This window comes from Dermacentor silvarum, chromosome 1 (assembly GCF_013339745.2).
Source record: "Dermacentor silvarum isolate Dsil-2018 chromosome 1, BIME_Dsil_1.4, whole genome shotgun sequence".
NCBI classification, from domain to species: domain Eukaryota; kingdom Metazoa; phylum Arthropoda; class Arachnida; order Ixodida; family Ixodidae; genus Dermacentor; species Dermacentor silvarum.
Genome location: NC_051154.1, coordinates 330,816,969 through 330,832,722, shown reverse-complemented (window position 1 = coordinate 330,832,722; position 15,754 = coordinate 330,816,969). Strand labels below are relative to the sequence as shown.

Here is a 15,754-nt window from a genome sequence, read left to right as displayed (position 1 = left end):
TTGCTTTTATGGGTTGGAAATGAAGTCTTTTCAATGTAATTTTAAGTTCAGGAAACATGAAAAAGGCTTCTTGGGCTAGGTCTGGAAAGTACGGTGGATGAGGCACGAGAGTGTGATGTTTTGCTAGATAGCCGCAGACAAGGAGCGACGCGTGAGCTAGCTCATTGTCATGTTGCAACAATTAAGTCTCGGTTTCCCACAATTCAGGCTTCCTACTGCACACAGCATCCCCCAAACGTGCTAGAATTCCTTGGTAGACTGCCTTGTTTACCTACTGACGACGTGGTACAAATTCCTGATGGACAACGCCTTTGCAGTCAGAAAACACCACCATTACCTTGATTTTTTTGCTGACGAATGCGTGTTTTCTTGGGCGAGAAGACTGTTCGCCCAACTACTGCGACGACTGTACTTTTGTTTCAATATCAGAGCCATCAACCCACGTCTCATTGCCTGTTGTGATGTTACAGAAGTTTTCAGTATCATTGCCAGTGGCATGCAGTTCCTGGCTTATTTCAACACAGGGGTTTCTGATCGACACTGAACAAACGTGGCACGAATTTTGCACTGACACGACGCATCTCAAGTTTGTCATTCTCAATAGGATGCCATGATCCTATGCTGATGCCCACTTCGCCAGCTAGTTCTCGAACAGTTAAACGACGATTTCCACGAATCACAGCACGCACTCTCTTGACATGGTCACCATCTGTTGATGTGGAAGGTCGTCCGGGCTTGGGATCGTCACCAACCAACATTCTGTCTTGTTCAAAATGCTTAAACTACTCATAGCACTGAGTGCGACTCATACAGTTGCAGTAACCATATGCTTGGTTCAGCAATTGAAATGTCTCTGTGAAAGTTTTGCCAAGTTTGTAGCAAAATTTCACACACACACGTTGTTCTTCAACCTCATTCGTTGTTACTTTGGCACTAATCCAACAAACAGCTTGTACACGTGCGCACTTCGCCGGCTGTAGCTGACCAACCAATGGTCAGAGTGAAACGCGGCAAATGGCAGTTTGTTGTCTAAACCCGCTGCTACATGCGTTCAGTAGCCGCAGCGTGCTCTCTGCCGATTTGCGTGCTATTTCAAAAGTTTGGTGTCTTTTTGAACACACCTCGTACATTTTCATGCAGCGTTTTCATTCTTTCTTTTTTTCATGCTAGTCATAGATAGCTATTTTTCATTAAAGCTGCGAGCACTTAGCTGTCTAAATTCCTCATTAGATAACTTATCTATAGAAAATGTGACCTGACAGTAAGTTTAATACACATGTGGGTTCTGTTGCTCATGTTGCAGTTATCTGCTATTTTACGTAGTTTTGGTTATAAACAAAACATTCTTTAATGAACGAGAAAACGGTGAACTGAGAGGCCCAACTTTTATTGGTCACAACTGCATGAAGTACATGCAAGTTCATGCAAGTTCATGCGTTATGCTTGTTTCACATTTTAAAAGCTGCAGGCACTAGCACTGCCTATCTGCTTTAGTATTTCCTGTAGCATTGTGGCTTTTATTTGTTACTGTCAGAGCTTGGTATATAAGTCCCCATTCTGTGTTGAAAACCTACAGTGAAACTATGCTGGGCACTTTTCACTTTGTTGTATTGTAAATAAATCATTCTCCTTTGAAAAATGTGTTCTTTGTCTGTCTCTGCATGAACGTACGTGTCTGCAATAATGTACAGCATGCTTTCAGATGGCGTACACAGATGAAGTGGGCATTCCGCAAAAAGCATACTTAACGTTGTAGGAGAAAAACGTGTGCTTTTAATAACTGTGCATATTGGGCGCAGTTGATATAACGAAGGCAGAGGCACTCAACTAATGTACACGACACCTAAATCCGAATTCGATCTCTCCTTCGAAATAATTAGGCATGCTAGCGGGCAGTCCATCTCACCTGCTCGCAACCACTTCATGGCACACCTTCCTTTGCCGGACACATCACAATAGTGCGTGCTCACTTAATACAGCGCGTGCACTTCATTGCAGTCTGCACGGTGCTTTCTTTTTCTTTTTTTTTGAGATAACCAAAAGTAGTTTGTGCATGAATGCGGCTCGTCTTGCGCATGGAGATTCACTTGCATTCGAGATAGCAGAGAGTGCTCATTGCGGTGGTGCTGATCACACAAATGCAGCGCAAGATACAATGGGCAAATTGCTGTTATTCCACGTTAATTTTGCGTCGAAGTCATCGACTTGCAAGGGTATATGAATGGAACCGTTGTAAGCTTCAACACGCCGGAAAAATCCCACCTTGTTATGCGAAATTTCAAACAGCTGATTCGTTCACTTTCAACGACAGTCGCCTGCAGTAACAAGGTGACATTAGCGTTTCGGCCACACCTGTCGCATCCCGACGGAAATGCAAAAACGCTTGTGTCGTTCTTTCGGTGCTCGTTAAATAACTTCCAGGTGGCCACGATGAATCCGTAGCTGTATATCATTGCGTCCCTCGTAATCGACAGCAGTTTCCGGACGCTAAGCCCCATAATATAAATTCTTTAAAGACTCCTCGATTTCTTACCTCCCTTCGTTCCTTTAAGCTAGACGGCACTGCAGGTATGGCCACGGTAGCTCGTTGCAACGTCGCATGCATGCGCCTTGCAGGTGAAGAGGTGAAAACAAGCTAGCGTGTGCAAAGCAGTGAAGCTTCCGATATTTGCAATGATGTTACGGTAGGCTCACGGGCGGAGATACTGACGCGCCTTGCTGCTTCAAAATAAACACTGAATCATTAACTACAACGGAACAGCATAATAGGATCGGTTCGAGAGCATTCTTCTAGATACTCACAAAAGCTATATATGTCAGTCTTTCGGACAGAGCATCCCCGTTGAGGCCAGCGGAGGTGAATGGAAATATTTGTCGGTTTAACAAACTTAGACGGGCCGGTAATATCCCACTCGCTTATTCGACGTCTCAGAATACCGGAGCCGTATTGTCGTTATACTGTCGAGGCAGCGCCACAGCGCGGATCAGTTTTAACTCAACCTTCTGAACGAGGTTGAACATTTCTCAGACAAAGCCGAGTTCCCGGTTAAACATTGACTGCAGCCGCATCATAGCGAATAAAGAGAAAATATTAAAGAACCACATTTGCCTGGCGAAGCAGTTTTTCTTTTCGTGCAGCCCCCATGGTCCGTAATCCTACCCCATTAGGCTTTCCGCCCCACATGACAGCTGTTGAAAACGCTATTCTTATACTGATGATCATTTAAATACATCTACTGTCACCAACCACCTAAGCATCGGTAACAGCTACAGAAACTATGTGTGTATCACGCACGATCGCCGACGATGCACGATCGACATAAAACGACAGCCTGGGAAACACAAATGTATCTACAAATAGCTGTGCGAGTCCTCAGGGCAGCGTAGTCTTGTGGAGTAGTGGTTAGCGTGTTCGGTTCTCACGCGGTATACCCGGGTTTGATTCCCAGTGTTCCCATGTTTGTGTGAAGTGCGTTGCCATGCTTGTGTTGTGTGTTATCAATTTCCTATAATACGAAAGAAGAATGGGAACCGAAGGGCTCGATTTTTATTAGTCATAACCACATTAAGCCAACAGACAACGAAGAAAAGGAAAGCATCGGGGAAATTAAGTGTAGTTGAAATTGGAATGTACAAATAATGAAGAAAAGGGACATGAAAGTGCACGAAAAGATAACTTGTCGCCGGTGGGCCCATCATGGTTCTGAGTGGCGCTGGCTAACACTCCTAGGGCTAGATCTAATAAACATAAATACCCAAGTTAGTGGACGAATTGATGGCCGTCGCGGTAGCACAATTGGTAGTGCAACGCACGCGTAATGCGGAGGTTGCGGGATCGGCTCCCGCCGGCGACAAGTTATCTTTTCGTCCACTTTCATTTCCCTTTTCTTCATTATTTTCTACATTCCAATTTCAACTACACTTAATTTCCCCGATGCTTTCCTTGGCTTCGTTGTCTGTTGGCTTAATGTGGTTATGACCAATTTCCTATAATGTGGTTCTATGCAATGTCTATGGAACAGTGCTCAAAACCACAGTGGACGGCGACTGCCTTAAAATAATTTTTTTCGTAAAAAAATATCCAATGGGCCGCATAAGATTTGGGCCGCTTAGTAAGCCGGACAGATTTAATCTGAAATACCGCATAAAAATTTTGGGTTATGCGTGACGTTCACCACGCGGCTCTACCATGGGCCGCTTAAATGCAGGCCGCATAAGCAACAGCGGCATAAAATAGGCCGCCAACGCAGTAGGCCGCTTACTGTGAGCCATTTATAAGCGTTGAAATTTTGATCTACTTTCCGCCCTATATGCGTTGTTTTAAGCCGGTATTTGCTAAGAGTGTATGAAGCGGAATCGTTGTATAAAAAACAGGAAAAATAAATTCGCTTCTGTAGCGACGCTACTGCCGCCGCTGACAACCCGTCAGTAGTACGTAGATTTTTGCCGCAGGGCCGCCACGATATTGAGTATTTTGGAGCTGCGCTCTCTCTATATATATCTCGAATTTCCAGAGCATTTCTCGACCTTTTGGAGTGCGTACTTTTCTTATCCACGCGAGACGCCGACTTTCTCGATCACAGCGGGGACAAGGGAGGAGCGGTGCGTGTAACTTCAATGGCGGCACCTGGCCGGCACGAACACGACTGCGAAAAACAGGAAGCTCGCATATGAACGTCGCGTAGCTGGAAAGCAAGGCCGCACCCGTCGACACGAAAGCAGCCGGCAGTAGTTCCCGTTTACTTGGGACTTTTTTCTTCTTTATCTCAGAGATGACAAATACCGTACAGAGAGCGTTTTCTTGTATTACTGATGGCATACGGAAGACAGCCCCACAGCATTTATGTAAAGCAGGTGTCTGACGTTCTTGTTTTTTGTCCTCTGCCGAATAGTCGCCCATGTTTCGTAGAAGCACTGTACTCTCGCCTCACGCTACTTCCGGCATCGAGAATTCTCAGCTGCGGGGGGTTCTAAACCCTTGTGCGGGGGGTTCTAAACCCTAGACGTATACATGCTGCTCATGCTCTTGATTAGAAAGTTTGTAACTTTATTGACAAGCGCGCTGAGTAGCAGCTAATCTCGAAAACAGGAAGCAGTTTAAAAAATCCCAGGGCACCTAAGCACTTCGTATGAGTTGTGAATGCAAAATAATTAACGTCCAATTGAACGCCGCTGCGCAGTCCTTCGAGTTATGAACTCCTCGCGGGCAAGCGAGCGGGTTGATACGCTTGGCGCGTTTTGATTTGGCCTTGCCGAGGCGCAGTTAGAACGCAGGCGAGAGCTTGCGCGGACAAGAACGCGCGAATAACGCAGGCTTCCGAGAGCGAGGGTGACGGGCCGTATATGCAATGCCCTCTCCCCTCGATCACGCAACACATAGCGCGCTCTCGCTGCAGCAGGTGTTTGCCTTTCACCCGCTGTGGTCCTTCGAGGCACGCTCATGACGTGGCGTCACAACCAATAAGAATTTAGTTGCCGTTTCGTTGCTACAGACGACAGACCCCGGCTTTTTCGCTCGGTGGGTCATTTGGCGCTTTCGCATAAAAAAGTGCGCGGCCTTATACGAAATATATTTCAATGAACCTCAACCCGTGAAACTGCGATAAACAGTGATCTTTTACGCGTCCCCTCACCAGGCCAGGTAGAAAATTTTGGTTATACGCTGGAAGTTGTTACCTGCCCTCTTGGGAGCGTTCTACCTCAAAAATTATTCAATTTGGTTCATTAATAGCCGAGATACAAATATTTCAGTGCGGCGAACCCATGATTTCAGAAGGCGAGCGTCACCGCCAGCAATGACACTCTCTCCACTCACCCCACAAGCGAAATTCCTTCCCTGAGATCTCCCACACCGGAGCTGTAGGATAGCTTGACGCATACGTCACGGGCCCCGCCTCCCCCCCCCCTTTTTTTTTTCTTTTTTCGCGCTCGCTTTTTTGCTGGGCTGCACCTGTTGCGTTTGTCTTGTTTCGCGCAGCGCACGATTTTGCGCGCTGTACACGAGAACACCTGGGGCGTTATAACGTAAAATGATTCCCAACTGTTTTGATTTCAATTTCTGCAATCAGCCCACCACTATTGGTCAAAACATTTTCGGGCCACTCCCAACTTCGCCTGTCTGTCACGCGACGTCACGAAAACTGCGATAGCTCTCCATCTGATATAACGTGTACACACTGATTATGCATGATTAAACCGCACAAAAGAAAAATAATCATTCCTGATTCGACGCCTTTTCACCATTAGCCCTATGGTATTGGTCCAATGTTTTCTGGCTACGCTCACTTCGCCTGTCTGTTACGCGACCTCACAAAACCGCGAAAACTCACCACGTCAAAGTGACGTGTACGCGAAGAAATGCATTAATGTGCTGAACAACACTGCAAATTTTTCTGAATAGCCACAGACTGTCCCGTTCCGAAAGGAATAGCAGATGGCTGCTCGCCGATCGCTCAGGCCCTCGCTGATCGCACCTGCCGGTGAGCATGTATTTATTTGTGCATGATAAACCTTTTTTGCATGGCAGTAAAATGTTATCGAGCCCTTTCGGCCACGTATACGACATCGCTCTGCCAACTCTTCCTTGCTGAGGATCCGTTTTAGCGTCATTCTAATCCTTCCGTTGCACGCCACTGCGATTTTCGACCAGCCACCGCAAGCTAAGTAAGGCGAAGCGGACGAATCGGAGAAGCAGGCACCACGCTCTTCATGCGGTTATCAATTTTCACTGAGTTGGCTTGGCCCCATCGAAACCCTCTCCACTAGAGCCTGCTCCTCGGCTCTTGTCAGCCAATTAGATAAGAAAAACCGCTGAGTGTAGACAATGTTATTGGTTTTGAAAGCGAACAAAGGTGACCTCCTGTAAACGAGGAGAGTGTTTGATTGGGCTGTTCAGACAACGCTGCGGGTCACCGCCCGATGCTTGCGTCGGTGGTTACGTAAATTCGACGTCAGGAGCTTGGAATCGAAACAGTTTGGAATCATTTTACGTTATAGCACCCCTGACTAGCGGTATAAGTCAGTGCTACAGAAACACTGAGGCAGAGACAAGCGGATCACAGAGCATGATCGCGCGCTGGAACACGGTAGACAATGACATAGCTTTCTGCGCGCGCGACGGCACGACGTGGGAACAACCAGACGAAACGGAAGCACATCTCTCTTGATACGGTACGTAGTAAAACAAGGACACGCAGACATTCGGTTTGTAAGCTTTACTTTAAAAAAATTTAAATTTAAAAAAATTAAATTATGGGATTTTACGTACCAAAACCAGTTCTGATTATGAGGCACGCCGTAGTGGGGGACTCCGGAAATTTGGACCACCTGGGGTTCTTTAACGTGCACCTAAATCTAAGTACACGGGTGTTTTCGCATTTCGCCCCCATCGAAATGCGGCCGCCATGGCCGGGATTCGATCCCGCGACCTCGTGCTCAGCAGCCCAACACCATAGCCACTGAGCAACCACGGCGGGTGTTGTAAGATTTACTATTTCTATTAATCTTAATTCGTATATTCAAGCAACAGATTAAACAAATAACTGATGTTGCCTTGAATATTCTCGAAGTCACGTGTCACTGAGAGTGACGTCACATCACATACACGTACGTTGGCGCACTTGCGCATATACGTCAACTCTCCGACAGGTAGCCTGCTAGGAGAAGGGCAAACGGCGTTTGGTTTGGAATTTCAGCGCTTTCCGCGGCGCTTAGCGGTGCAATACTTAGCAGACACGATCGTTAGCGCACATTGTATGCGCTGCGCTTGTCAGCTCACAATGGTCAGACCTGGTGAGGGGCCCCTTAACAAGCCCGGTGTTTCCAAAGTGTCCCTCGGAACCAAAGCTAAAGCCTTTTACCATTGTTGCTGTGTCCGGAGCTCTCACCAGTGTATGGAGCTTTTTAACGCCGAGGATGAAACTACCTTCAACCTAGCGCGCCGTGCGCGCCGACCAGCTGCTTACTTCCTCTTTGGCTTGCGCGATCAGGCGCTGACGTGCTTTCATTGGCTTGTGTTGACAGGACGTGCAGCATTTCAAATCCGCTCCAACTTTCAACCCTCGTTTCGCAAAGTCGGGTCTTGCGAGATCCATGGGAAATCACTGCGCCAGTCGTGGGCTCCACAAACAACAATCGAAAGCGCAAAAATCTGGCAGACGAAGAGTGCAGGCTTCGCGACGAACGTCGCTGAGTGAGCGGCAGGGATTATTTAGTTAGCATCGCTAAACTACTTTGGAAGATCAGTGGTGTCTGCATCTACAGTGTGCACAGGAAATAGTTCATGCCTAAAGAATGACCGACGCGAGCGACGGGCACTTCGCGTGCTGTGGTACCTGGCGATGTGCTAGAAAAAAAGTTTATTTTTTAGTTTAGCGCAGATACACAGAGCAACGTTCTACGAATGCGTGCGCAGGTCGTCATAGGGATATACATTAATTCAGCGTCATTTGCTCACATGCCCAGCCAAAGCACTGCACTACTGCGACAGCTTCGCGTGACAAACAAGACTGAATACGAAGGCTCATAGTGGCCGCGTCGTACCGTTGTCCCATACCGTGGAAAACACATACACATTTTACACAGTGTCTTAAAGCCTACTTCGGAAGGCCGCTCTCCAGTGCATTATGTCACCATTTCGCCATGGACCGAATGAACAATTAGTCCCTGACATAAGACTTCTTCATCACCATGCCATAGAAAGAATAACACAAGATAGCGTATCAGTAGCTACCGGGCCATTGCGGTATCTACGGAAACGACCGTGCAGATGAGGCCTCCCGATCTGCCATGATGGTCTCCACTGTGCAGCTCTACCGTTATCCCGAACAGGCGCCGCTACAGGGCTTCGTTCGCTCGCACGTGAACTTATACTTGCACAGCGGAACTCGACGAAATTTACCAACGCTCGTCTCCACAACTTGGATCCGAATCTACAGCTCCGTTTTCCGTCAGAAATATCTAGAGTTGAGGAGACGCTTCTCTGCCACTTGTGGCTTGGCGTGGCCTTCACGAATGCTTACTTATTTTGGATCGGAGTAGCCAACAGCCCATGCGATAACTGCGGCTGCGAAGAAACAATCGCCCACCTGCTCTGTGAGTGTCCGCGCTTCAGTGCGGTGCGCCAGGAAAGAACTTTCAAGAGTGTTAGATAGACTTCATAAACGCCCTTTGTCGGAGGAAAGGGTCCTTGGACACTGGCCGAAACCGTCCTCAGCACAGACGGCTTTGAAAACATTGTTGCGCTTCTAGCGGAGAACTAGTCTTAGAGACAGAGTTTAAGCAGTGTCGTATTCTCCTTTCCTTTTCTCTTTTTTGCTCTTCTTTCTTTTTTTTAGTTTTTTTGTAACGTCTCTTTTTTATTACCTTTTATTCCCCTTACCTCCTTTCCGCAGCAGAGGGTAGCCAGCCGGTCTGAGAACTGGCTAACCTCCCGGTCTTTCCATTTATTCATTCCTCCTTCCTTCCTTCATATATTGATGCGAAAGCATTAAATGGCTCATGCGGCCGAAAATCCGACGTTGGCGGCGTGACCAAACGCTGATACAAAAAGGCTACGAACCCTTGACCTTTGGTGGGAGTCGAAGCCACGACCTTGCGTTGCGGCATTATGGCTGGTCGCTATGCTTTCGCATTCATCCACGTAGAGATAAATAAGTGCTCCTTGATTTTTTGTTTGTTTGTTCGTTTATTTATTTATCTGTTTTCATGAATGGAGGAAAGGGGGGATACGCGCTTCATCGCCGCTTGTTTAAGCCTGCGAATATATCTTTATAATTTCTATTAACATTTTTTTCTTCTGACCAAACGAACATAAAGAGAACTCTGGCAACAAACATAGTAATGAATTTACGTAGAAAGTGAATAATTAACTGGTTAACACTCCAGCTGCTACGTTACTCTTTACGGAGCATTCATTTCTTGCACCACAGAAATAAATGCGTTCAGAGAAATATCCGCTTTTGTTATGTCGTGATAAACGAAACTTATTTTGGTCTTTCCACACACAAAGCACCATTATGCAACTCCGAGCAGGGTTCGTCTCACACAGCTGAGCACCGTGGCAGCCGATCGCAGATTCCGACATAACGGCGGAGCCCGGCCAGACGCTAGGTGGCGCCACTTTCCTGGGAATATTGCCACACTTAAGGAGATCCTTAGTGAAAGATCCCTTCGTCGCCAATGGAGAACCAGAAACGCGGAATGAGGCCTGACAACATGCCAAGTGGTTGCTGGGCTGGGATCGGCCGGGACCGAGTCCGCCACGAGCTCGAAGCTCAAACACGCACGGACGCACCTTGTCGAGATCCTCCGGTCGTATGGAGTTTCTCAGGTGCCCTAGGAGCGCGTACTTGTGCGGCGTGTCCAGAAGCTCCAGCAGCACCGCGACCAGGGCATCCACTGTCATGGCACGTGTCTCGTACTCGTTCCGGTAGTAGGCCAGCGAGATGCGCGCACTGCAGGAAACAATATGTGCACTATAGGGACGCCTCCTGCGGCGACCCCTTTCGGCGATACTGTCGCCTTCGCGTGACGTAGCGCTCAACCAGCCAATCAGCGCGCGCCTCACGGTGATACTGTCGCCGAGGTGACAATATATCGCCGAAAGTGATCGTCGTAGAATACATCCCCTAGTTATTGCCTATTTGGCTTTATTTATTTTCCATGCTGTTATATACAGAGCGAAAGAAGTTCAAAACGAATGAGCAAGGAGTTTCCTACTCACCGTTTTTCTTTTTTTTCTTGCAGTTTTGCACCCTACAAGCCACAGTGAGGACTCTGTAATTGTGGGTGCGCTAAAATCGCGGGCCATTTATCCGTGAATGAGGAATAGAGAAATACTTTCACGACTCCGGTTCAAGTGCCCCCTGTACCGGAAGATACCTCTAGAATTCTGAGTGAAGGTGAGAGAAAGGCTTGATGGAATGGTCATAGTATGTCGTATATGTATATTAGTTTCAGCACAGAGTTGGCACCTTCAGTGCTGAACAACAGCTTGAAGCGGTCACGCAAAAACTTGTATGAAAGGTGTGGCCTGTGTCGGATATAATAATGAATCTTCAATGAATTATTTTCCAAAAATAATTTTTTGAATGCGCCTAGTATGTAAGGTGTCACCGGTGATCAATCAAATCATACCATGCCATCACGTCCATTTAGGTCATTTATTTATTTATTTTTCATCAGAAAGGATGCCGGCCGGCTTCGACCACCATCGTGCCAAGCTTAGGGTAACATCAATAAAATAAAGTCTTCGCTCACAGTCATTTGCATCTTGTCGCAAGATTGAGCGTTTAATCATAAGCCCTCTTGTCATCCTTTTCTGTGGGGCTAATTTATTATTCCTCCTGAGTACGCAGCTCTCTGAATCTGCCACGCTTATAAAGAGGGTATCCTACTGTATTGAACACATATTTTCTTGAATTCTTACAACCCTGGAACAGCGAAAGAATTAAATTACGGTCACACTCAGACATCCTCACTTAAGAAGAACAAACTTTGTGTAAGCTCTCGTGTATTCTCGTTATGCAAGTATGGTCTTCTTTATTTTTTTTCTATTTATTTTTCTTTTTTGGAGGGGAAGAAGAGATGATGGGCTAGGAAATTGGGATGGAAGGGTAGGGGTAGCCTTGCTAGCGAAATTGTGGGCTTTCAGCCGCATGTACAAGGATAAAATGTGGCTCTAATGTACATGACAGCACTTGCCAGCGAATGAACTAGTCAATTTGCAACGCTGAATAAGTGTTGAAGGGCTCATTTAATGCACAATTATATAACAAAGCGCACATGTATTGCATTCCACGTTCACCACAGCGTGGCTTTCCCGGCCAGCAATAAAATGTTTCTATGGGCAAAACTTTTATATGGCCGTGGTAAATTGTCTAGAAAAAAAAGTACTACACTGGTGGTATGCATGACGAAACAAACCGGTTAATGCGTTGGTGCTGGAGGTTTTTCTACGAAACCTGGCTTTGTATAATTTGTTTATCTTAGAGGATTCGGTGCACGTGTTCGTGCGGGGAGCGCAAAGCAGCCCACAGGGGTCTTCATGTATGGCTGTAGCGTCTATCAAAAATTAAAACAGCATCAGTTGGTTACGGTTTCATCCTAATCTGCTCAAGCTCCGCTCAAAGATAAATTTATTCAGTTATGCCCCCGCCCCCTCCACCACCGTTTATTTTCGCCTGTTATATTACTTCATAGTCGGCTAAACAGAGCGAAGAAGCTTCTAATAAGCTAGCGCTGGGAAGGGGCGGCATTAACTTAAAAAAAAACAGAAAAAGAAGCTGGTGGCCAAAGACGTGGCTCTACCTTACCCAGACGAATAGACATGATATTTAACTGCACACACCTGGTGTGTAGGTGCTTGTTGTGATACGGAAGCAAGTTAACGACATGGGAGAAGAGAGATTTGATTGACAGGAATGACCTCAGCTGGTAGAACAGAGCTGGTGCGCTCTAGTCTGCTGCACTGCACGTAGGAAGGGGAGTGAACGTACATGAATGGATGATGATGATGAGGAGTTCAATCTATTTTTATTGTCTATTGGAGGAGCGCCTTTAGTATAGGACCACTGTCTAATGAACAAGAAAAAAATTCGCTTTATGAGCAACGGAGCGCAAAGTCACACGCTGAGGCATTTCACATTCACGCTCAAACGCATCCTACAGAGGCGCCGATGCACGCTGCGAAACGGGAGGGCACCTCTTGAAAAATGCCGCTATCTCGCGACGTCTCCAGCAGGGGACGCTAAACGTTTCCGCACAACCAAAGCTTTCAAGATATTGTTTACAAAAGGTGGCTAAGCACTCCAGTGGAGCGAAAAAAATAAGTAAACCGCACAGCTATACCATGCCTGCAGCCTTCGGAGAGTAGAGGGTTAGGGGTAATGAAGGGATTCTGGGTGAGGGGCATTTGGATATGAGATACGCCGATAAAGCAGGGCCTCGCTTCAAAGACTGCAGCCAAAGACTGTAGCCGAGACTGCACCAGTGACTGCCCACATGGAAAAGAAAAAAAAAACAGTGCACAGCGGCGCAGTTGGGCTATGGCGTTGCGCTGTGAGGTGGGGGATTAAGCACGAGGTCACGGGTTCAATTCCAGGCAACGACAACCGCATTGCGATGGAGGCAGAATGTGCTATACCGTGCTTCAGCAGCCCGTTAAAGATCCCCGGGTTGTCAAAATAATCCGAAGCTCTCGACTATAACTCACCTTGTAGTTTCAGGATGTTAAGGCTCATAATTTAATTTCTGTTTTGTTCTGTGTATAGTGTCACCGACAGGCCGTTTACGTCTCCTGGAAGATGTAGGCCTCTGCCAGCGATATTTAGTTACCTGTGACCTGCGTACCCGACTCGTTTTGCGTTCATTCACACAGTGAACACATTTTCAATCTACAAAGGCGTCACCAGCTTTCTGTAGTCTACGTGGTGCTCACTTCTAATGCCTCTTTCTTTTTGCCTTCGTTCTGATAATGTGGTGCTGTAAGCTCCAAACTCGCACGCCTGAAGTAACGTTCTGCTTCATTCAAACAATAGAAACAAACACTATAGAAGAGCAATGTTGGTTCCTTGCACAAGCTGTTTCTGGCCTAATGTATACGAAGGTCGCTCGTGCGTACGTGCGACTCCTCACCTTGGCGAGAGTAGTTCGGCGCACTTGGCGTCCAGTGCCTCTTCGATTTCCTCGCTGGTCTGGCGCCGAGGGCTGAGGCGCCGGCTGCTGCCGCGGCTCACGCGGGAGGCCATTGGGTCAGCCAGTCCGCACTCTAGTCGCTCCACGTCGCCGCGCGCACTGCCGTAACCGTGGTGGTCCACCATCCTGAAACAATGCATTTAAGTGCTCATCAGCTATCCGCACATTATGTCAGGACTGTCTTCAACGCATGTCTGTGAGGACCACTTTAAACCGGCTGCACGCGAGATCATTATTTGAGGCAAACATACTCGGACCGTTGCCACATTCGTCTGTGGCCTCAAAAAGCTATCCGTGAACTAGGGCAGTTCTTCAAGTGCACCGGATTTAGTGACCGCTTACAGACCTCCTGTACATCCTGCCACATGCATGTAGTGTTCACTATTTCCCTCTTTTCCTCTTTCTATTCCCCCTCTCACTTATTCCCGGTGTAGAGTAACAAACCCGATGCTCGCCTGGGTGGCCTCCCCACCTTTCCAATCCTTTCTTGATCTCTGTCTCTCAAACATTTCTAATTTGCCGATGCAGTCTGCATTTCACGTTAGAAATCCGGAAAGCTGCAGCAGGTGTCCGGGCCTGTGCTCTTCCCTCAACTAATAAATGTAGCAGGAAAGAGTTATAAAGAATATAATTCTTTCACAAGGGTACCGGCATAATTTCTTGCATAATTAGGGGACGGAGAAATATGAATAGAAACGTTCCTACGGCCAATCCTGAATGGAAGTGGCTACTTGACTATACCCGCATAAACATGTTCGACTTCATAAAATATGTGCAGGAAGGTGGGGTTAACTGAGCTCCCGCTGGAAAGGTAGAAATCATGATACTTTTAGGCTAATTGAATTCCTTTACCGGGAAAATAGAAATTTACTTAGTACTACAACAAAATGTGCAAAATTATACCTTGGCATGCCTGAATATAAAACCATGGAAGAAAGAAAAAAATAGAGAAAGAACGACTAGGAACGCGAGTCACTGTTTTCATGAACGCACCCGTAATATTTCGAGCGCATGCCCGCACTAATGAAGACGGCTTTCACAGTAATGAAATGCATCGTTTCAAGTTGCCAGCAATGTGACAAAGACGACGTTGTGACAAAGTGCCTCGAGTGGCCAGTCGTGCGGCAATTCTGCGTGTATTCGCGGGCTTCTTTCACACTCAGAAAACCACATTTATGTAGCACGTATTGAGCAACAGAAAGCTGTATCGGGAGTTTTTCATGTTGCTCTACAATCTTCTCATTGACACTTTGATAATTAGGACAGTACTTCTCGAGTTAGATAATTAATTATAATTACCTAATTAAATCTCAGTAACGAAAAAAATGACTGGCGGCTACTCCACTGTACTGGAAACAATGCGCACTAGGTTTGCTTCGCGTAACGCCGTTCCTCTTTTTTTTAAATCGTGCTGCGTGATGGCTGGGACACCCTGTATATACAGTTACAAGGTTGTAGCTCAGTGGCCAGGGTAACACCATCTCCCCATCTCCGAGACACTTCAACCTCCTCTTCACCCCCCCCCCCAACGTCATTTTGTCCACAGCGGCACAAACTCGTACGTGACCATATCAATAATCAAATCAATAATCAATATCAATAATCAATATCAAAAGGGAGCAAGGGAAGGGAAGCGCCCGTTACTTTTGCTCACGAGGTTGGTTCCAATATAAGTGCATTGCGCGTCAAACCAGAAAGCGTTGAGCGCGATCATCTCTAATATGGTCGATAAAAATCATGCCTCTCTATCATGGTTTGAGAAATGTATTTCTGTAAAATTATGCGTGTTTTCGTAATCTTTCTGATCGCGTCAGCGCCAATTTATTATCGGATTCCGGGGTAAATTGTAACATTCAGAAGAATATAAAAATTGGTTTTCGAAGGATGACGCCGACTTTTGCTAGATTGTTCAGACGCATTGACCTCTGACTCTAGCCTCCCATAGCGGCTGTTAATTTTTAATTTAATTTTATTTTTCGTGGTCGTGCGAATAACCCCCGACGATCAGACTGCCGTGTAGTTTTCTTCACTGCATCAATTGACGTTATGCAGTGAAGAC

The 15,754-nt window shown here is 46.6% G+C and overlaps 1 protein-coding gene across 1 annotated transcript in view; it reads right to left on the bottom strand.

Moving 5' to 3' along the window:
• Positions 1 to 15,754, bottom strand: part of LOC119443140 (AF4/FMR2 family member lilli-like) — a 347,364-nt gene that overhangs the window by 234,795 nt on the left and 96,815 nt on the right. Inside the window, exons 3-4 of the mRNA XM_037708300.2 lie at positions 13,636 to 13,821; positions 10,295 to 10,454 (exon numbers count right to left, since the gene is read on the bottom strand). Coding sequence (XP_037564228.2) covers positions 10,295 to 10,454; positions 13,636 to 13,821 — 346 coding nt within the window. The remainder of the gene's footprint in view (positions 1 to 10,294; positions 10,455 to 13,635; positions 13,822 to 15,754) is intronic.